Source organism: Sceloporus undulatus, chromosome 6 (genome assembly GCF_019175285.1).
Source record: "Sceloporus undulatus isolate JIND9_A2432 ecotype Alabama chromosome 6, SceUnd_v1.1, whole genome shotgun sequence".
Taxonomy (NCBI): Eukaryota; Metazoa; Chordata; class Lepidosauria; order Squamata; family Phrynosomatidae; genus Sceloporus; species Sceloporus undulatus.
The window spans coordinates 21,402,931-21,423,958 of record NC_056527.1 but is presented as its reverse complement, the minus strand read 5'-3'; the positions used below and the strand labels follow the sequence as shown (position 1 = coordinate 21,423,958).

At 43.0% G+C, this 21,028-nt stretch overlaps 1 protein-coding gene across 1 annotated transcript; it reads left to right on the top strand.

The window, feature by feature from the left end:
* Positions 1-377: 377 nt before the first annotated feature.
* Positions 378-16,966, top strand: BAMBI (BMP and activin membrane bound inhibitor). The gene is made up of 3 exons (XM_042477003.1): positions 378-600; positions 12,456-12,743; positions 16,134-16,966. Exons 1-3 carry the CDS (start codon positions 525-527, stop codon positions 16,550-16,552), a joined length of 783 nt encoding a protein of 260 aa, XP_042332937.1. The 5' UTR covers positions 378-524; the 3' UTR covers positions 16,553-16,966.
* Positions 16,967-21,028: the final 4,062 nt, after the last annotated feature.

Here is a 21,028-nt window from a genome sequence, read left to right as displayed (position 1 = left end):
ATAATAATAATAATAATAATAAATCAATATTATTATTAATCAATATTGTATTATTATTATTATTATTATTATTATCCTCCTCTTCTCCCAATGGATCCAGAGTCACAGCCCAATTATTGTTATTGTTATTGTTTGTTTGTTGTTGTTGTTATCCCTTTGCCTTTCCTCCTCCTCCTCCTCCTCCCTCCTCCCTGGAGGAACCGAAGACACGCCCCTTCTTCTCGACCACGCCCCTTCTACTAGACCACGCCCCATCCCTTGCCAATTGGCTTTGGGTCGGAGTGACGCGAGCCGCCATCCTATGAGCGGGCGCGAGGGGCGGTCCGAGGCCGTCCGGGCTGCTGGGCGGCGGCTCTATTTACAGAGCGAGCGCGGGCGCCGAGGAGGGAGGACGTGTGTCTTTGGCTCTCTCCGCGTCGCAGCGCCAGGGGCTTCGGAGGCGGAGGAGGGCGGCAGCGGATGCCCTTCCCGGGCGGCGGTGAAGGAGGGCGGCTGGGCTGAGCGGAGCGGAGCGGGAGGGTTAAATGGATCGCCGCTCCAGCTTCCTCTTCCTCTGGCTGCAACTGGAACTCTGCGCCATGGCCATCCTCCTGACCAAAGGTGGGTCTCTCAGCTGAAGCCCAGAGCTTGGGGGGATTCTGGGTGCTGCAGTCCTTTCTCACTGTAACCTTTCCCCCAGGTTTCCTGGATATATATATATATATATATATATCTCAATATTGTTTTGAGAACTGCTACCTCATTGTAACCCCCAGGTTTGCTGGTTGGGGGATTCTGGGGGTTGCAGTCCTCCTCCCTGGTAACCTTTCCCACAAATTGGCCATGTGTTGGGGATGCTTTGATGTATATTCCTTCATGGCAAGGAGCTGGTTAGTCTTGATGGCCCTTGAAGTCTCTTCCATCTTTGATCCTGTGAGCTCTCTGGGGGATTCTGGGAGCTGCAGTCCCCCCACCATCGAAAAAAGAAAACTCTCCCCCTCTTCATAAAACCAGGCGACCAAAGAGTCAATTGAAAAAGATGAGGAAGGAAAGGAGGAAATGTCTGTTTGCATTGTAGAGAATGAAGGAAGGTGGATCCTTGGCTGGGAAGGCAAAGAAGAAGAAGAAGGTTCCTCGATAGTTCTTGGAGAGCAAAGCGAGATGAGCAGCCAGTGAGGGAAGGAGGCCTGGGTGCAATTTCTGCCCATCCATCCCTCCGCCTTGTGCATGTACATCTTTCCTTCCTTTTTCTTTGCAGGCAAGAGCATCTTTCTCCAGTGTGTGTTGTGTGCCTTCAAATCGTTTCTGACTGCAACCCTATCATGGGGTTTTCTTGGCAAGATTTGTTCAGCCATTGCGTTTCCTTGAGGCTGAGAGAGTGTGACTTGACCAAGGACACCCATTGGGTTCCATGACAGAGCGGGAATCGAACCCTGGTCTCCAAAGTCTCAAACCATTATGTGGGAATGGCAGCCTTGTCATTGGCACTCTTCCTGCGATACATAACTCGCACTCAACTCCTCTGAGTAGCAAGGATTAGCTCCAGATCAGTGCACCCACAGGCGCGCATGGGGACTTCCTGGGTAAGATCTCATCTGCATTACAGAAATAATGCACTTTGACACCGCTTTGCAATCCTGGGAAATTGTACTTTGTGGCAGCACCAGAGCTCTCTGACAGGGGAGGCTAAGGATCTCATGCAACTACAAATCCCAGCCTTCCATAGCATGGAGCCATGACAGTGTTGTCAAACTGCATTAATTCTGCAGTGCAGATGAGGCCTAATTCTCAGTCACTTTTCTCTTAGATTTCCCTCTCGCCAGCATTTCTGCTGTGCTTAGTTGATCCCCATCATCTGAGAGAAAGGTCAGATGTCACACTCTCTCAGCCTCAGGGGAAGGCAGTGGCATCTGGTTGAATTTTGAGAGGAGGAAAGTCAGGATTGGCTTGCAGGGCAAGGCAATTCGGCTTGTGTGGATAAGTGAAGATTTAAGGCAGAGGGTTGGGAGCCAGACCAAGGGAAGCAGGAACTTGAAGCCTTCCTGTGAAGCTTTTATTTTTGGGTCAGGGGAGGTTCACACAAACCTCTTTCCTCTCTTTCTTTGAGAAGCGATTGTGTGCAAGATGCAGGCGTGGAGAGTTTCAGAAGAGGGCACTGCTTTGCGGTCTGAGATTTAAGGAACTGGATCAGAGAAGCTGGGGAGGATGCATTCAGGCTAAAACTCAGACTGAGGAAGCTTTCACACTGCACCATTGTAGAGCAACGATTCCACTTTTAACTGCCCTCGCTGCATCCTGAGGGATCTGCAGTTTTGTTGTAATTATGTGCCTTCAAGTCGTTTCCAATTGGCCAACCTATCGCAGGGTTTTCTTGGCATGTTTCTTCAGAGGGGGTTTGCCATTGCCATCCTCTGAAGCTGAGAGAATGTGACTTGCCCAGGGTCACCCATTGGGTGTCCACGTCCAAGGCTCAAACCACTGCACCATGCTGGCTCCCATCTGTAACTTGGAATGTCTTTTTATCCGCCAAAAAGCTTTTGCAGCTCAGCAAACTACAAATTTCAATATTCCATAGGATGTTGCTTGTGGCAATTACAGGAAAATCAATGTGGTAGAATTGTGTACTGTGGTGTGGAAGGGCCCTAAATCCCAGTATAAACCAGGCGGGACAGAACTGGATTACTCAAGTGCTTTTGAACCCCAGGAATTTGGAAAGTTTCAGTGGTTGGGGACAGAGGCTGATAGCCGTGACACTTCTCTGAGAGGCATGTATGCCTAGATCTGAGGTGTGTAGGACTGCAACTATAAACAGTTGAGTGCTGTTGGATGATTGCTCCCAGTTAGTTCCATTGGATTGACTTCAGAGTGAGCTGGTGTGGCGGTTTGTGCATTGGACTATGACTCTGGAGACTTGAGTCTTAAACCCCCTCAGCTATGGATACCCACTGGGTGACTCTGGGCTAGTCACAGTCTCTCGTCCTCAGGGGATGGCAATGGCAAACCCCATCTGGAGAAACTTGCCAAGAAAACTCCATGATAGGATTGCCGTAAGTCGGAAGTGACCTGAAGGCACACAACAAGAATAAATACACTTGAGAAACAGCGTAGTGTAGTGGTTTGAGGACTGGACCAGGGTTCGAATCCCCACTCTGCCATGGAAACCTACCGGGTGACAAGTCATATACTCTCAGCCTCAGGAATGCAACCCCCTTTTGAATAAATCTTGCCAAGAATCCCTTTAGATAGGAGGCACACAAGAACAACAAAATACACTTAGAGGTGCAGCGTTATCTGAATTGTGGAGGTAGGGATTTTCCCACAAAAATGGGCCGTTGGGAGAAGGAGCTGTGGCACAAGTATATCATTTTAAGACCCTGGACCTAATGGTTTTATGCCCCCTCTCAATCCCATTTACACAGCCTAGTATATTACTTTTATTTGGAAATGCAGGCTAACGTTGACTCATCCTTGTGCCGGCTTCGCAACTGCCTCTTCGATGTTGATTTGGGTGAATAAGTGTGACAGAGGTCCAAAACACACAGCAGAAATCCAATTCGAGAACACTTTTAACTGCTCTGGCTCAGTGCTAGGGAATTCTGGGAACTGTAGTTTTGTGAGACACTTGGCCTCCTCTGACAGAGAGCTCTGGTGCCACAAAAAAACCCTACAATTGCCAGGATTCCCTAGCACTGAGCCAGGGCAGTTAAAGTGATCTCAAATTGGATTATTTTTTCAGTGTGTTTTGGACCAGTTTCCCATTCCCTATTAAAACAAAAGAAATCCTATTTCATGTGCAGTTTTGCAGTTTAAGTCCAATTGCCACTGCTTTAACTGCCATGGCTCCATGCTATGGAGCTATAGTTTGGAGAGACTCATAGCCTTTTCTGTCAGAGATCTCTGATGCCATTGTTGTTGCTTTTGTCCCGTTCGTTTCCAGCTTATTCTGACGCTAAGGCGAAACTATTTTCTTGGCAAGATTGGTTCAGAGCAGATTTGCCATTGTCTTTTCCTGAGGCTGAGAGTGTGTGACATCCTCAAGCCACCCAGTGGGTTTCATGGCCCAGCTGTCAATCGAACCCTGGTTGCCAGAGCCTAGTCCAGCACTCAGACCACGCCGCTGCACTGATGCCATAACAAACTACAAATCCATATATCCCATAGAATGGAGTTGTGGCGGTTAAAGCAGTGTCAAACTGCATTATTTCTGCAGTGCAGAGGGGCGTCGAATGTGGCCGGGTAAAAATATCTTATACCTCAGGCAAAGGAGAGAGGGACGAATGGCTCCGAGTTTTGCTTCATTTTCCTCAGCAAGGAAGTGAAGCAGGGCCAGGCCATTTTTTGCCACCTCCCAAATGGGCTGGTGGAGTCTGTAGGGTTACCTGGAGATCCCAGGCAGGGAAGCCCAGTAGCTGCCCGCTGTGTGCCCCCACAGCTTCCCCAGGCCATTCCTGCCCTCCGCTCCCCTGCCAGGCTGGGGCTGCCCCCCTCCTTTCTTCCTGGCGCACTCCATGCGCTGGGCCTGGGCCCTCGCTGCCTTTGAAGCGCACTGCCAAAGCTTTGTGAGCGTGTCAGGTTTCCTCCTGGGCCCAGCCTCACAGGCCAGAACAAGCTCGCCTCTTCTTGGAAGTGGCGCTGCTGCTTGGGTTTCCTTCCCCTTTCTTCCCTTCTTATTTCTCTTTCTTTCTTTCTTTCTTTCTTTCTTTCTTTCTTCCCTCTTTCCCTCCCTCTCTGTTTCCTTTTTTCCTTCCTTCCTCCTGTTCTTTTCCTCTCTCCCTCCTTTCTTCATCCTATCTCCTTTCCTTTCTTCCTTTCTTCCTCTTCTTTTCCTCTTTCCCTCCCTCCTCCTTCCTATCTTCTTTTTTCCCTTTCTTCCTTTTTATTTCCTCCCTTTCTTTCCTTTCTCCTTTCTTTTCTTCCCTCCCTCCTTTCTCCTTCCTATCTCCTTCTTTGCTCCTTCCTTCCCTCCCTCCCATTCCTTTCCTTAAATCTTCCTTCCTTCCTTCCTTTCCTTTCTTTCTTCTTTTCCTCCTTTCCTTCCTCCCCCTCCCTTTTTCCTATCTCCTTTTTTCCTTTCTCCCTCCCTCTTCTTCCTATTTTCTTCCCCTTCTTCCTTCCTTCCTCTTCCTTCCCTTTTCCCCTTCCTTCCTTCCACTCTGCCCCTTGTCTGGCTTCACTGATGTTAAGGCAGACCTTGGGGACAAGTGGTTGTCAAAATGTTTTTGTTAGGCTGCCTATAATGCCCTTCAGAAAGGTTCCAGCCCAGGTCCTCACACATCACAGACACAGATATGTTTCCATCTCCAGAAATTTAGGAAGAAAACACACTTCACATCCAAAATCCTCACAATAGTGATACCTTTATGAGGCAAGCAAAAATGCATAAAATATATGTTGCAAGCTTTTGAAGCTCCGCTGGTTTCATCATCATGCAAAGGGGTTAACAGATAGTGTTGTGGTATGCATTCAGGTAGTTTCCGGCTGATGATAACCCTATCTTGGGGTTTTCTTGGCAGGTTTCTTCAGAGAGTGATTGCCATCCTTTGGGGCTGAGAGTGTGACTTGCTCAAGGTCACACAGTGGGTTTCCATCAAATCATACAGGAGATGTTGTTGATGATGTTCAGAGTATGAAAGGTTATCTACGCAAGGCAGGCCACTCCTTCTCCTGGCCATGTACTAGGAGACAAAGCCTTTTAAAGTCCAGGAAATAAAATTTAAATTCTATTAGCAACACAAACCTTTGAGATCCAGGACGTCTCAGCCCTTTGTGAGGCTGCAAACCTCTTTATTAGGCAGGGAATGCTGAATAATTCAAAAAGCCTCCGTGCCTTTGGAAAAGTATTCTTCCCTGTTACCCAAGTGGAGTTGCAGAAAGAGCTGTGCTTCTTGTCTCTAGTGTTTCTCGGGCACAGCACAGAAAAGTTAACTTTTTGGAGTTATACGTCCCCCAATTCCACCATGCCTGTAGTCCCCAAAAGTAACATTTCCAAGTGCAGTGGACTGAAAGAGAATAAGTCCATCTTTATGCAACATGCCAAACTGCAGGACTAATTTGGAGACATAGGTTGCATCTGCACTGCAGAGATCATCCAGTTTGAAACCCGTTTAACTGCCATGGATTGATGTTGTCAAATCCGGTGAATTATAGTACTATGAGACATTTAGCCTTCTCTATCAAAGAGCTTTGTGCCACTGTGTACTACAAATCCCAGGACTCCATCTCATTTGCACCATGGCAGTTAAAGTGGCGGTTAACCATGGTGTTAAGTGGATTATTTTTGCAGTGCAGATGCAGTCATAGCCCTGTTAATCTGAAACATCACTATGCAAAGGGATCTTGTCACATCTTTGACATTGTGAGAAAGTAGATGCAGCATAAACTTTCATAGACTTGATCTGCATCTGAGGAAGTAGGCCACATCTGCAAGAGTTTATGCTACAGCTTCTTTTGAACAGTTAATCTCAAAAGTGCTACAAGATCCCTTTGCATAAAGGATTAATGCTGATCTTTTCCGTGGCATTACATTAGCTATCTCCTTCAAGCTGCAATTTTGGGAGTGCTTGCTTGGTGTGAAATCAGAGTGGCCTCCTTTTGAGTAGATGTACTCAAGGGATGCATCCACGCTGCAGAAATAATCTAGTTTGACACCATTGCTTAATGCTGTGGAAATAGTAGTTTGTAGTTTGTTGCGGCACCCGAGCTCTCTGACAGAGAAGGCTAAACATCTCACAAAACTACAAACCCCAGAATTCCATAGCATTGAGCTGTGGCAGTTACAGTGGTCTCAAACTGGATTATTTCTGTAGTGTGGATAAAGCCAAGGTTAGGTTGTGTGCCTCCCAACAACCTTCGGAAGTTGATATGACTCTGGAGGCCAGGGTTTGATTCCCAACTCAGTCCTGAAATGCACAGGGTGACCTTGGGCAAGTCACACACTCTCAGCCTCAGGGGAAGGCCATGGCAAAACTCTGAACCAATCTTGTCAAGAAATCTCCATGGCCTTAGGTTGGTTCGCCAGGGTTGCCGTAAATCAAAAATGACTTGAAGGAACACAGCAGCAACAAAACAACAGATCCCCCAAATACTACTAGATGTGTCACTAATCTCCCTGTTTCACTTGTTTTGATTGGATGCTTTGATATGAAGTTTTCTTAACAGCTAAAACAGGGAGATTGATAGTTCACATCTAGTAATACAGTGGGCTCTTGTTATCCGCTATGGTTTGGTTCCAGGACCCCTGTGGATAACAAAATTTGTGGATGTTCAAGTCCCATTGAATCCAGTAGCATGACAAAATGGTGTCTCTTATATAAAATGGAAAATCGAGGTTTGCTTTTTGGAATTTATGCTTTTTCTGAATATTTTCAAGCTGTGGATGCTTGGATCCGTGGATAAAAAAACCCGCGGATAAGGAGGGTAGACTGTAGTGGGGGAAGTGAAACAGCTTGTTCTTAATTTTCAGTTAACAATTCTTAGTTGTAAGAGGGGGAAAACTCCATTTTTCCTCTGCTTGAGAAAAGTAACTAGGAAAGGGGAAAAAAAGAGATGGGATGGGTGGGGGAAGCGTTCCCATAATTGCCACGTTTTCCTGGAGAGGGAGGTTAAAGGATAAGCTAGCAGAGTGCTGATGTGCTCCAGTATTTATTTATTTTGGAAGGAAGGGTGTAATTAACCCCAAATAACAGCCCTTGAAGCCAGCGGAGGGAAGTCTTCTGGCCCCATCAAAGAGGGGCAGAGAAGGGAGTGACGGAGAGTAATGTGCAGTTTCAGATACTGAAACTATGTGTCTGATAATGATATAATTAGGGGATCACAGACTTCTGGCTGCTGTTGACTTCAAAAAGCTTTGAGAGCAGCCTGCAGTCTCTTCTGTAGCCACCTTGACTAAAAGCAGACATTTTTTCTTTAATAGCTACATACAGTAACAAGAAAGAGGAGGGGGAACAGAAAGGGGCATTGTTCACTGTTTGAACATACCCAGTACCCTCTCTGGCCTTTTTTGCATCGTTCAGGAAGGAACTTTTTATGAATCGACAGAAATAAAGTTGCTTTCAGGAAAAAAAGCGAAAGAAAAAAAGAAATACAATAACACAAAACCCTCCATTCTGTTCCACTGGAAGGGTCCGAAATGTGGCTCTAATTAAAATGGGGTTGGAAGGACCTGATGACGAGTCCATCGTGTTTTGTTTATAGAACTGTCTCGGGTTGGGAAAAGATAGCATTTTAAGCAGGGTCGGATGAACGGCCGAAAGAGAAACATAGCTTTATGGTTTGTTTCCTCTGTTTGTTAATCTCCAAGATAGAGCAGGGGGTAGGTATGTGGAATCCTCCCATCCCAAGTATTTTTGTATTTATCCTTAACTTCAGGGCTTGGAAAATTACTTTTCTGAATGACAACTCCCAGAATCCTTTGCTATTATGGCCTCCCAAGCTGGGAGAGTTACTTTTTTGAATGACAGTTCCCAGAATCCCTTGCTATTATGGCCTCCCAAGTTGGGAAAGTTACTTTTCTGAATGAAAGTTCCCAGAATCCTTGCTATTATGACCTTCCAAGCGTGAAAAGTTACTTTTCTGAATGACAGCTCCCAGAATCCTTGCTATTATGTCCTCCTAAGCTTTGCATATCATGCTGTGACTGTAAGGCAATCACTATCACAATCAAGTTATTAGAGAATATTTGCTTAAATGACTTTTCTGTAGATACTTTAAGGAGAGGAGAAGATGCTGGTTTGAGAGTATCCAGAATGATCCATTTCATTTAAAGTTTTTTTAAAAATCACTCTGGATGACCAAATGCATGAAAAAGTGTTTGCATTTTTTAAAAACCTGGTGAAAGATTTTAGGCCCAGTGAAATGTTTTCTGTCAAACTGGTTCTCCAAATGTTTAAGCTTTAGAACTTCATAATTCTTCAAAGGGAAAGGGCTTTCAGGATTTGCTTCTCTTTCTCCCCCTCTATGTGCATGCATGAACATATGTATGCACACACATGTGCGCACACAGAAAAGATATTGACTTATAGGCAAGGTATCATTTGGCATTGATTAAAGCACAGCAAGATTCTCTATGCTTAACTGCAGCAACATTACAGTGAAAAGTGAACTTAAGGTGGTCCGGAAAAAGATATCACATAGAAGTATCTTCCTCACCATGCACAGTAAAATTGTGTCTTTTCACAGTATAATACAGTAGTTCCTATTTTGTCATGGGTGTTTGAGAAGACATGCCAGGGAAACCCTGATACGTATGCCTTAGAGTCGCCATAAGTCAAGGAGGCAAACAGCAACAATCTAGAAAAAAAACATGGGTCTCCTTGTATAGTAAAATGAATACTGTACATTTCTTTTTGAAGAATGTAAAATGAAGATGTTTTTATGAAGGGAGCTTTATTAAAGTAAAAAAAAAGTACTTAAAGCTTTTTTTTTGCAGTTTCCTATTAGTATTGTATTTCATACAAACAGTAGAGCATTTTGAGTCTAAATGTTTACTCTGTTTGACCACATGATGGATTGTGTGTATGTGTGTGTGGGGAGGGGAGGGGAGAGGGGGGGTGTTGGTGGGGGAAGGAGGGTTCAGTCTTGCTATTGTCCCCTTTCCTCCCATTTATGAGCTTCCATTTCAGATGAAAGAAGTTGATTTTGGCAGGTAGACTCCCCTGATTGTAAATACAAGAGTCCCTTCTTTATAATAAAGCCCTCTGCATGAGAGGTTCTATTTCCGGGAAGAATACACTGTGGAAATTCAGATACGTGGTACAAATGCAGAGCCTGGAAAAAACCTACTCATTGAACTACAACTGCCAGAAAGATGAAGCCAGCTGGACATTCTGGAATAAGAGATTCTGGGAACTATAGTCCAGAAAAGTAAAGTTTCTAAAATCTGCTTGTTAACAACAGTTGCCGTTATACCTGGAGCTATTGTGTGAAAGAGAATATTAAATCAGATCACGGATAGATGGCCAGAGTGAGCCCAAACATTGTCCCAGGTTCCTGTGGCTTCAGGCCCCATTTCTAGAAGAAGGGGCTTAATTCCCTCTCCTGCAAGGCTTCAGGAACACTAATTCACTGTTTAAATAGGTCACTGTTTAAATAAATCACCATTTCACACTCTAATAAACCAGTTTTCAAAACTAGAACTGGATTTCTGATTACTTCTAGTTTTGAGGTTATTATTTTTTAAGTATTTTGGGGGAGTCCATATGGCCACCAGAAGTTCCTAATAGAGAAGTAGCCCTGTGGAATCTTGGGATTTGTTGTTTGTTGTGGCTCTAGAGCTTTCTGCCAGAGTAGGCGGAATCTTTCACAAAACTACAAATCCCAGAATTCCATAGCATTGAACCATAGCAGTTACTTGAGTATCAAATTGTAGTGTGGCATCAGCTGTAATCCTGTAATGAACGTTTCCCCCCTGATTCTGATTCTCATCTTTATATGAGACTTCAGCTCAGGATTTTATAAGGTATTGGCTAAAGCTCTTAACTGTTGCCCCCACAGTTATAAACAATTCCATCACTTCAATTAAATATGTATGCATGATAGAATTAAAGTATGTTTTTGTTTATTTGCTTGCATGTTAATGCATTGCTGAAAGCCATATAACATGTCCCCCCCCAACTTTGCAGAAACTAGAATGTTATAGGTAACATAATAGGGAACATCTGCCACATAAAACAGCAGACTTGCAGAAATGGCTAATGGGGAGGCACTGCAGCCTTCACTACAAAGACTTAGTACACAGTTGGTTGCCTTAATAGATTTTGCTGAGAACAATTAGGAAGAAGTAACCTGATCCCTGTAGTATATTTTTATTTTATTAAAATATGTATACAGTCAGCCCTTCTTATACACGGATTTTTTATACACGGATTCAAGCATACATGCTTTGAAAATGTTCCAAAAAAGTATAAATTTACCTTGATTTTCCATTTTTATAAGGGACACCATTTTGCTATGTCATTATACTTAATGGGACTTGAGCATACATGGATTTTGTTATACACGGGGGATCTTGGAACCAAACCCCAGCGTATAACAAGGGTCCACTGTATCTTCTCCTGTATCAGGAGATCTCAGGGTCATAACATGACCTAAATCGAATTCTAAATCCCAAAGAGAATTGACCCACTGGATCTGTATGTCTATATTTGCATAAAGTCCATTCATTCAATGGGTTTGTTCTAGCTGTGACTAATGTTTGATTTTAGCCCTATAAAACAACGTGAAATGATGCAGCAGGAAAACCAATATTGTTACTTTAGCTCTGTATTGGAAGCTTACCACAGCTTCCATGTTTTGGTTAATGCATGTAATATCTCTGCATCTCCTTTACACACTCCTTTCTGACATAAATCATGTGCACTGTGTGCATTTTTTGCACCATGCTGAACAGACTTTTCCAGTATTATGCCTGCCAGAAGTTTTGCATTGAAATTGCCAGTATTCCTGGTCATTGGTCATCCTCAGGCTTGATGCTGATGGGCTTGAGATCCAAAATGTCTGGAGAGCACAAGGTTGAGGAAATGTTGTACATAGATTTCTTCACACATCTATCCCATCCATTCTCCAAGGCTGCTGTTGTTGTGTGTCTTTAAGTTGTTTCTGACTTATGGCGAGCCTAAGGTGATTCTATCACAGGGTTTTCTTGGCACATTCCTGTAGAGGGGATTTGCCGTTGCCATCCTCTCAGGCTGAGAGTGTTACTTGCCCAAGGTCACCCAATGGGTTCTTATGGTAAAGCTAGGATTCAAACCCTAGTCTCCAGACTCATGGTCACAATGCTCAAACCAGTATGCCATGTAGGCTCTCATTTTCCAGGATGCTCTACTACATTACATGTTCTGGTGGCAGAAAATCTCCAGATGGGGAGAGAGATTTGTGGTGGTATTGTTGCCATCACATGAAATCATTTTGTAGAGATCTTGTAGCACCTTTGAGACTAACTGAAAAAAAGAAGTTGGCAGCATGAGCTTTCATAGACTTAAGTCAGCTTCCTCAGATAGACTTAAGTCTATGAAAGCTCATGCCGCCAACTACTTTCTTTCAGTTAGTCTCAGAGGTGCTACAAAAATCTGTCTACATACCAGTTCCACAGGCTAACATGGCTATATCTTCGAATGGAATCATTTTGTGACCATAACAATATCACAACAGTGGGTGCTTATGCTTTTTAACCATCATTCGTCCCATGATTGTACTTGGATAGCAAACTGCTTCTCTGTTGCTGCAGAACTATGTACTGTCTGACTAAGCATGGTGTTGTTCCAACATTCTCTCTGCTTGTATCACCTGCAGCTATAAGTAGAGGAATTCTGTTACTCAGCTTGGCATACATATACTTACCCTAATGCCAGTCAGTGATGCTGTGAATTTGATAGCTATTGTCATCAGTATTGGAGGCCCTTAGTGGTAGCTTGTATAAAATGAGATGGCTGTGATGGAACTTCCAGTGCTAACTTGGCTGATCCTTTCTTCTTTTGCAGGTGAAATTAGATGCTACTGTGATGCTGCACACTGCGTTGCCACAGGCTACATGTGCAAATCTGAGCTCAATGCTTGCTTCTCAAGACTGCTTGACCCCCAGAACAGCCATTCTCCACTCACTCATGGCTGCTTGGACTCTCTTTCAAGCACTTCAGAGATCTGTCAAGCTAACCTGGCGCAAAACCACTCTGGTACTACAATACCCACATTGGAGTGTTGTCATGAAGACATGTGCAATTATAGAGGGCTATATGATGTCCTGTCTCCTTCCAGAGGAGAGCTTTCAGGTGAGTGGAACTCCCCCCTGAAACATGGGCAGGCTTATTTTCAACAATCAAGACCTTGCCTGTCTGCAAACGTTAATAATTTGGGTCTTGATTGTAATTAAGCATGTTAGGGTGGTGGGAAGCATGTGGCTAGACAGATCTCTGCCAAATGGCTTTTACATCAGCATTAACATGAGACAAAAGCATTTTCCTTTCCCTCTAATAGGGCTGGTGTTTTGCCAGGGAAGCTTATTTAGGGAGAGGCCCTTGCTCAAAAATATGGCCCAATCTGGACTGGGAAAAATAAAAGTATTAGAATGCACAAATGAAATTTATTGAAGCCTCTTAAATTTTAATGGATGGGTTGGCGGGGGGGAAATGGCATTTTTAATTTAAAACTGTGGCTGTTCATTAAACTTACTCTGCCCAAGATGAAATAGTTAAATCAAGGAGAGGAAAGATGAAAGACATCTCTCCCATTTTACTTGGCACCCAGCATACTTAAAGCGGAAGTTGGAAAATAAACTTTTTTCCAACTACAGCTCCCAGAATACCCCAGCTACCACAATCATTTGCCAAGATGGTTGAGAGATTTTAAGAGCTGTAGTTCCAGAGATAACTTTTTAAAGTTCTGCTTAAACATATGCAGAGTATTCAGCTGATTCAACAGAATTGGTGGTGCGACTCTACTGATATCTTGCATAAAATGACTTCTTTGACACTGGGTGTATCTGTTGAATTGAAAAGGGTGGGACTAGTGTATCCAAAATATAAAAGTAGATGTTTTGTTGGGTGGGTGGCTGGATCTGTCTTAGTGATCTATGATTCTGCAGAATGCCTCTGATTATGTCAACCTTGGAACGCCCTGTCCCCCACCCCAGCATGTACTGGCATAGCCAAATATAAAATGGGACAAGACTCCTGCACTTTTAATGTGCAAAAGCAGGAGTTTACTTTTGCGAATAGCTTGGCTTGGAAAACTATACCTTTAATCCCCCCCTTTTACATCAATATTAAAGGCACAAGAGCCTTTCACTTCCTCACATCCAACCACCCTAGAGTGCAATCTCTTCTGCATCTCTGTTTATTCATGTCACACAGCTTTTGATTTTAGATCTGTGCATCCTGATGTTTACTCTAGGAAAATCATGAACAAAAATATAAAGCTTAAAATGTGTTATCTTAGTGTTATGCCCTCTACAGTTTTGCTAACCCTAACCTAATTCTGATCTTTTCATAACAATAGCTGAGTCATTATGGCATAGTCATTACAATGTTGGTCTGGTGTGTGGGAGATCCAGGCTGTAGTCCTCACAAAGCCACAAAACCCACTATCTGAGCTTTGACCATCCATGGCCTCTTAGCCTGATCTACCTCAAAGAATTATTAATGTGGTGGGTGCGAGACAGAAGCCATGCACAGAAGAGGTAACATGTAATTTTAAAAAATGATCACAATTGATCATCTTTTGGCATTTAGAGGAAACAAAATAACATTATTAGGAAAATATTGTACCATTAATTTTAAAGAGATGTAAGCACCTTTGGCCATGAAAATGGGCTCCTATTTGCCACAGCATCTTTAACCACAGCGATAAAACTGGTTGGACATGCTGGGTGAGACATCTGGGAGCTGAAGGCTAAAACTTCCAGAGGGCCAAGGGTTCCCCATGTTTGCTACAACATGAGTTAACATTGATAGTGTAGCCTAAGCAGATTGCTGGGCTAAAGTGAGTGGAGGGAAATGGTAAGGGGTGACTCCTGGTGAAATAAAGTAATAGTTGTTGCTAGTATTGTTAATATTCCACCGTTCCCCCAACCTAGGGGACTCCAAGTAGTTTACAGAAGGCTGAAACATATACATAGAAAAGTTAATGTCATACAAAAGTTAAAACATAATTAAACTACCATTAGAATTAAAAGCAATTGAAAGCATTAAAGCATTAAAAAAGAAAAAGAAAAACCATAGTAGTTCATTGTTTAAGGTTCTTTCCTTGTGAGTAATGTTTTACCTGCCTATGGGTAGCAAGAAAAGCTGTAGTTTAGCCTTTCTCAGAAGCGAATTCCAAAGCCTGGGAATAGCCACTGAGAAAGACGTCTCCTGTGTTCCTACCAGATGTACCCCTGAAGGTGATGGGAAGGAGAGAAGCCCTCCCCTGAAAATCTCAAAATGTGGATAGACTCATGTAGAAGAATACAGTCTGGACCCGAGCCATGCAGGGCTTCATTGATCATAACCCTCATTTTGAACTGGAAACAGATTTGCAGTCTGTGGAATTGTTGCATGCTTCCTGTAGTTCTTTGGACCAGCTGAAGTTTCTGAATGCTCTCCAAAGACAGACCCACATACAGCATGTTAACCATAATCCAAATGGGATGTAAGTGTCATTATAGCTAGATACAGCATCCCTGGGAACTGCCTCCAGTTTTAGCCAAATTATACCATAATCCTCTCTCCTCACCCCAAGGTGATAATTTTAGAAAGAGGGGCTTCACCTGAACTTCCTAAATTCTAACATTAGCTTCTGAATGATGCATTGAGAGCTGAACCACCTTTAAAAATTGAATGCCTTTATAAAGCAGAATAAAATATAATACTATGCAGTACAAATGTAAAATCGCTGTTCTTAAAATGTATCCATAAATAATTCTAAAATGTATTAAAACTTCAAAGAAAGCACTTACTATGCAAATGTCAGAATCTTTTTTGAAAATAATAAAACTGATAATGTCCTGTTACAAGTAGCGGCTTATCCAACATCTCTTAATGGGGGAGAGGGGTAGGGAGTGAGTCCCATTATTAAGTGAGCTAAGTGACAGTGTCTTTTCAAAGCCTGGAATAAGGAGTTGCCAACAATGTACAGTAGGTGTCTGTTTGGGTTTGTTTCCAGGACTACCCATGGATACCTAAAACTGTGATGCTCAAGTCCCATTATATACAGTGGCATAGTAAAATTGTGTCCCTTATATAAACTGGCTAAATCAAGTTTGCTTACTGGATTTTTTTTTTTGGGGGGGGAGGGATATTTTAAAGCTGTGGATGGTTGAATCCAAGGAATAAAAAAAAATCAGTGGATACAAAGGGCCAACTGTAGTTATCTATAACAAGTAATTTTGGTGGAAAGAGAGTAATGAAGTCACAGTTGAAAAGTAATATAACATGTGACACTTCAGAGTTTTATTAAAATGTATTTTGGTCACTTTACAATATTTTAAGAGGAATTTTGACAGGACTCCCCCTCCACTTGAGTTATTGGTTCTTAACATTGTAACAGGTAACAACAGTGAATTATTTTATAATTGATAATGGAAATGGCATATTTTTATAGAATAATCCAGAAAGGTTTGATCTCCAAAGCAAAACAACAACAAAAAACCATTCCTTATCTCCCCCCTCTTTTTTTTCTTCCAGGACAAGGAAGCAGATACCAGCATGATAACAGCAGGAACCTTATCACAAAGGTTCAGGAGCTCACCTCCTCAAAAGAACTCTGGTTCAGAGCCGCTGTCATTGCTGTCCCCATAGCCGGTGGACTGATCTTGGTGCTCCTCATTATGTTGGCCTTGCGTATGCTTAGGAGCGAAAACAAGAGACTGCAAGACCAGAGGCAGCAAATGCTCTCCCGACTGCACTACAGCTTTCATGGGCATCATTCCAAAAAAGGACAGGTGGCCAAGCTGGACTTGGAATGCATGGTGCCAGTGACAGGTCACGAGAACTGCTGCATGACCTGTGACAAGATGCGACAGCCAGACCTCAGCAATGACAAAATACTCTCACTAGTTCACTGGGGAATGTATGGTGGCCATGGAAAGCTGGAGTTTGTGTGATCACTTCTTTTTTTTGTTTTTATATATATATATATAATTGTTGGTAAAATTACTAGGAAATCTTTTCAAAGGCCTTTGGGTTCTGCTGGACAGGAGCACTTTATTAAAAGGAGGGGAGGGGACCTACAGTCATTAAATCATTTTAAAGAAAACAAAGGACTGCTGCAGATTGAACCTTGGATATGTCTTCTGAAGGATTCCAAAAGTTACTTACCTTATTTGCACAGAGTAAATACACTCAAATGTATTGTTTGCTTTAAAATTATGAAAGCAAAAATGAGAAGTTATACACACTGTTACCAGGGTCATCTGAACTGTAGGGAGATGGGAATTGAGTTATACTATTAAAATTGTATGCAAGTTCTGATGTAAAGATTTTTTAAAAATACATATTATATATATATATTTGTCTGAACCCTATTTGTGGTTTTGTGTAACAAAGCACTGTGGTATAGAAGAGTTAGCTTAAAGTTTCCTTTCGGGTCAGGGTTCATACAATGTGAGTCAAAGAATTCAACCCTGTAAATACACAAGTATGTGCACACCAACACAAGAATTTGTACCCTTCCTTTGTTAGCTTTTTTTCTTAGACCATTCCAGATGGTTTTCTGCCACCAACTAATTTTGTTGCTGTAAAGGCAAACAGCTTCTTAGTTTCACCCATTGTTTTTCTAAAAGGCATAACTAGCTATCTTTAATAATTGTAAAAGGTGTCACTTTCATCTTTTGCATACTACTAAATACCCATGCTAGTCTGCTGTTAGGCAGCTGAAAATAAAGTGAGTTCTGTACTTCCAAGGGCCACTTTTAGCCTTAGACAATAGGCCAGAGCACCCAGCCTTCCTGCCATGTTTGTGAATGACTGAGATTGGTATCAGTTGGCATTTTAACAAGATTGGGCAAGCTCTGGGGCAGTGATGGTGAATCTATGGCACTCAGAGCCCTCTTTGTGGGCACATGCACCATCATCCCAACACAGACTTCACTAGAGTTTGTCATTAGAAATCCAGAGGGATGTGGCACTTTGCAATAAATAAGTGGGTTTTGGGTTGCAGTTTGGGCACTCAGTCTCTAAAAGGTTCACCACCACTGCTCTAGGGAGTCATATTCTTCCCCCAGAGATCCTGGCAGGGCCATTCCAGCCTATCCAAAGGAAACAGGAAATGACCAGAAGGTCCCTTCTGTTTTGAAAACAGAAGAAAAACACTTGGTTCAGCATCTCCAATTTATTTTTGTGAAACCAAGCTTCAGGAGGCCTACATTGCTTTTGAGGAGAACTGAATCTTGTATGGCTGTGATGCTTTTATTTCTTGTGAGTGGGGATACAAATTCTTGTTTGGGAACCCCCCTTTTGGAGTGTCCTAAGGGCTACAGAAATGTTCTTGGAAGCCTGCATGATTCCTGCAGTGAAGGTACCAAGGCTCATAGTGTGGGTTTCTCGACTGTGTAAAGTTTGATTTGGGATACTTAGGTTCAAATCCCCGTGCTTACCATAAAACTCATATGTTGACCTTGGGCAGATCTATATATACCAGAATACTTTGGGGATGCCTGCAGAATATTTTGGCCCTGAAACCCCACCTTACCTTTCTTTTGCTGCAGTTTTTCAACTCTCATACTGAACATGTGGCTGCCTTTGCATATGGTTCCTATTCATTACCTAGCACTGCAGCTGCAGTGCTGGGTGCTTTATTCTTACCTCAGGTCAGCCTGTTGCCACAGTGATGGCACTGGACAGTTTTGTGGGGATCACATGTGAAATCGTGCAGCAAAAGATGAATTATTTAAATGCAGGTTAGGGAGAGGATGCTCCAAATTCAGTGCAGGTGTCATGAAGACAGTCTGCATCCAATTTGGGATTTTGGCCCTGGGTCATGTAAACATGATTCAGCATCCTGGGGGATGGGAGTTAAGGGTGATTTGTCCATGCAGACAAGTTCCTTGACTCATTTTCCTTGAGCATTACTTACTTTGTGGTATTTGGAAAGCTGAAATGCAGAAAAAAAGGAAGTATGCCAACTTGATCATCTTGGAAGAAATATGAGATACACACAAATCTTGAAAGTATTCCTTAACAAGCTGATGAAGATGAATTGCCTTTTCCAAGCATGTATGATACGGAGCCCAATGTAATTGTAGTGCAATGTGTAGAAAGTACTTATGCTTGAACAAGGCAAGGACTCAAATTTTCAATGATCACAGTTCAGTGGGATTTCTTCCTAGATAACAGTTCATAGGATTGCAGTCTTGCTCTTCCTCCTATGCTGTTTCATTATCGACAATATTGGATATAGGGGGGCTTATGTAGCTTTTCCTAACCTGATTGTCTTCTAGATGTTTTGGAGTTCAGCTTCCATGATCCCTCACTATAGGACACATTGGTTAAGGCTGATGGGAATGAAGTCCACAACATCTGGAGAGTATTAGGTTAAGGAAGGATGTTCCATTATGTATGATACCCCTCCTAAGTCTGCAGATGTAGAAATGCAGATAGCACCAATACCTTTAGAGCAGGGGAGGGAATCATGTGCTGCTCAGACGTTATAGGGCTCCCAGCATTCCTGACAATTGGCAGTTCTGGTTCAGACTGCTAGGATGTACAGTCCAAAGTTAAGAGCAATCCATAATTGGCTGGGACAATTTATCTAAATTTTTTCCACTTGTGGAGCTCATGCATCTGAGGAAGTAGACTCAAGTCTCACACTACCATGAGTTAGTGTCAAAGATACTACAAAATCTCTGCATACAGGTATGGGAATAGTGAGGCGTTCCAGATGATTTTTGGACTGCATCTCCCAACAGTTCAGTGGTGATGAATGGTGAAAGCTGCACACAATAACATGTCAAGGGACATACAGTTCCCATCCCTTCCATAAAGAAATGCTAACTTAGATTTGGACTGTAAATACAAGCGGAATGTACTCATATTTATTTCTTTATAAATATTTGTTAACTTCCTTACTTCCAAATAGATCCCAGGGCAAGTGTATAAAGGTGGGAATAAATCAGTGTAAAAAGCAAGGCAATAAAACAATTACAACAAACAAGAAGCCAATAATAATATAGAAACCCACAGGCAGAAGCAACATTAATTTTTTTAAATCCCTGGACCAATAAAGTCTTGCTCTGCTAAACAAGGCATCATAATGCTGATGCCAAATATACTTTTCTGGTGATGGTGTTGCAGTGTCATGGTGTTACACAGCCCTTTGTTTCTCTCGAGAAATTCCTAAGACAATTCCTAAATTCCTAAAGAGGGGCTTCAGGTTGTTTTGTGCCTTCAAGATAATTCCAGCCTAAGTGACCCTAAAGCAAGCTTGTCACTGGGTTTTCTTGGCAAGATTTGTTTAGAGGGGGCTTGTGTTAGCTTCTGAGATTGAGTGAGACTTGCCCAAAGTACCCCAGTAAGTTTCCATGGGGATTCGAACCCAGGATTCCCAGAGCCCTAATCCTGTGCTCAAACCACTGTACCACACTGGGTCGCCTTCAGGTACTTGGAATAAATATGAGGACTTCATGCATTCCAGTTTGTATTAAAGATTTGTGTTCCCTGGCATATGAAGTAACTGTATGGGCCTGATGCATAGAAAATAAATCATGCTTTTTCTACTGAGATCAATACAGCAAAACTAAGGCCCAATACTTACGGGCCCTTTGCAACGCCCTCGTCACGTGCTAAGGTTGCCTGTGGCCAGAGCGCCCACACGCCCCACAACCCTAGCATGTGACGAGGGCATAACAATGACGGTGCCCTGTATACATGGGCACTGCCATTGTTATGTAAGTGCTGGGCGGCGTCCGCACGGCGCTGCATGGTGCTTACGTATCCAGTGCGCCAGTGGCGCACTTGTTATGCCGCCGCCATGGCTTTAGAAGAACCCGGTTTTCACGGGTTATTTTTCTGCTGGCGGGAAGTCGCGTGGTTGGGCGACTGCAGCTTTCATCCGGAGGAAAAATAGGCGCCGGCAGGCCGCCCTTTTTGGGTGGTCTGTACCGCACCACAGTTTTTGCAAACCAGAGCTGGGAGTGGGTGGGCTTATATTTCCCTTGAACTATTTTATAAGCATTCAGAAGACTGGACCTGTATTTCTGTCTTATCAGCCTTAGAAATGGGGCTACATGATCATTTCTGATGTTTTGATCCAGTACAGGAGACCTGAGGGAAGAACAATGCTACATTTTCATTAATGGAATACATCAAGCCTTTTTATTCATTGTGTGCACAAATGTCTGTTATGACTGGCAGCAGCTCTATGGGTTTTTAGGCAGATCCCCCTGCCATCATTTGCTATGTATTCCCTTTAATCGGAGATGCTGGTGGATTGAACTTGTATCCTTCTGCATTCAGAACACATACTCTGGAGCTATTTCTTCACGTCTGCTTCCTAATATGCCAGTCCTGCATAGGTATATTAAAGAGCTGGTCCTTTGTTGTTACATACTTTCACAGTGATTGACTTATGGCAACCCTATCAT

Coding starts and splice junctions, on each gene's coding strand:
- BAMBI (XM_042477003.1), top strand. CDS start 525: ATGGATCGCCGCTCCAGCTTCCTCTTCCTCTGGCTGCAACTGGAACTC. Junction 601..12,455: donor GGCCATCCTCCTGACCAAAG/GTGGGTCTCTCA, acceptor CTTCTTTTGCAG/GTGAAATTAGATGCTACTGT. Junction 12,744..16,133: donor TTCCAGAGGAGAGCTTTCAG/GTGAGTGGAACT, acceptor TTTTTCTTCCAG/GACAAGGAAGCAGATACCAG.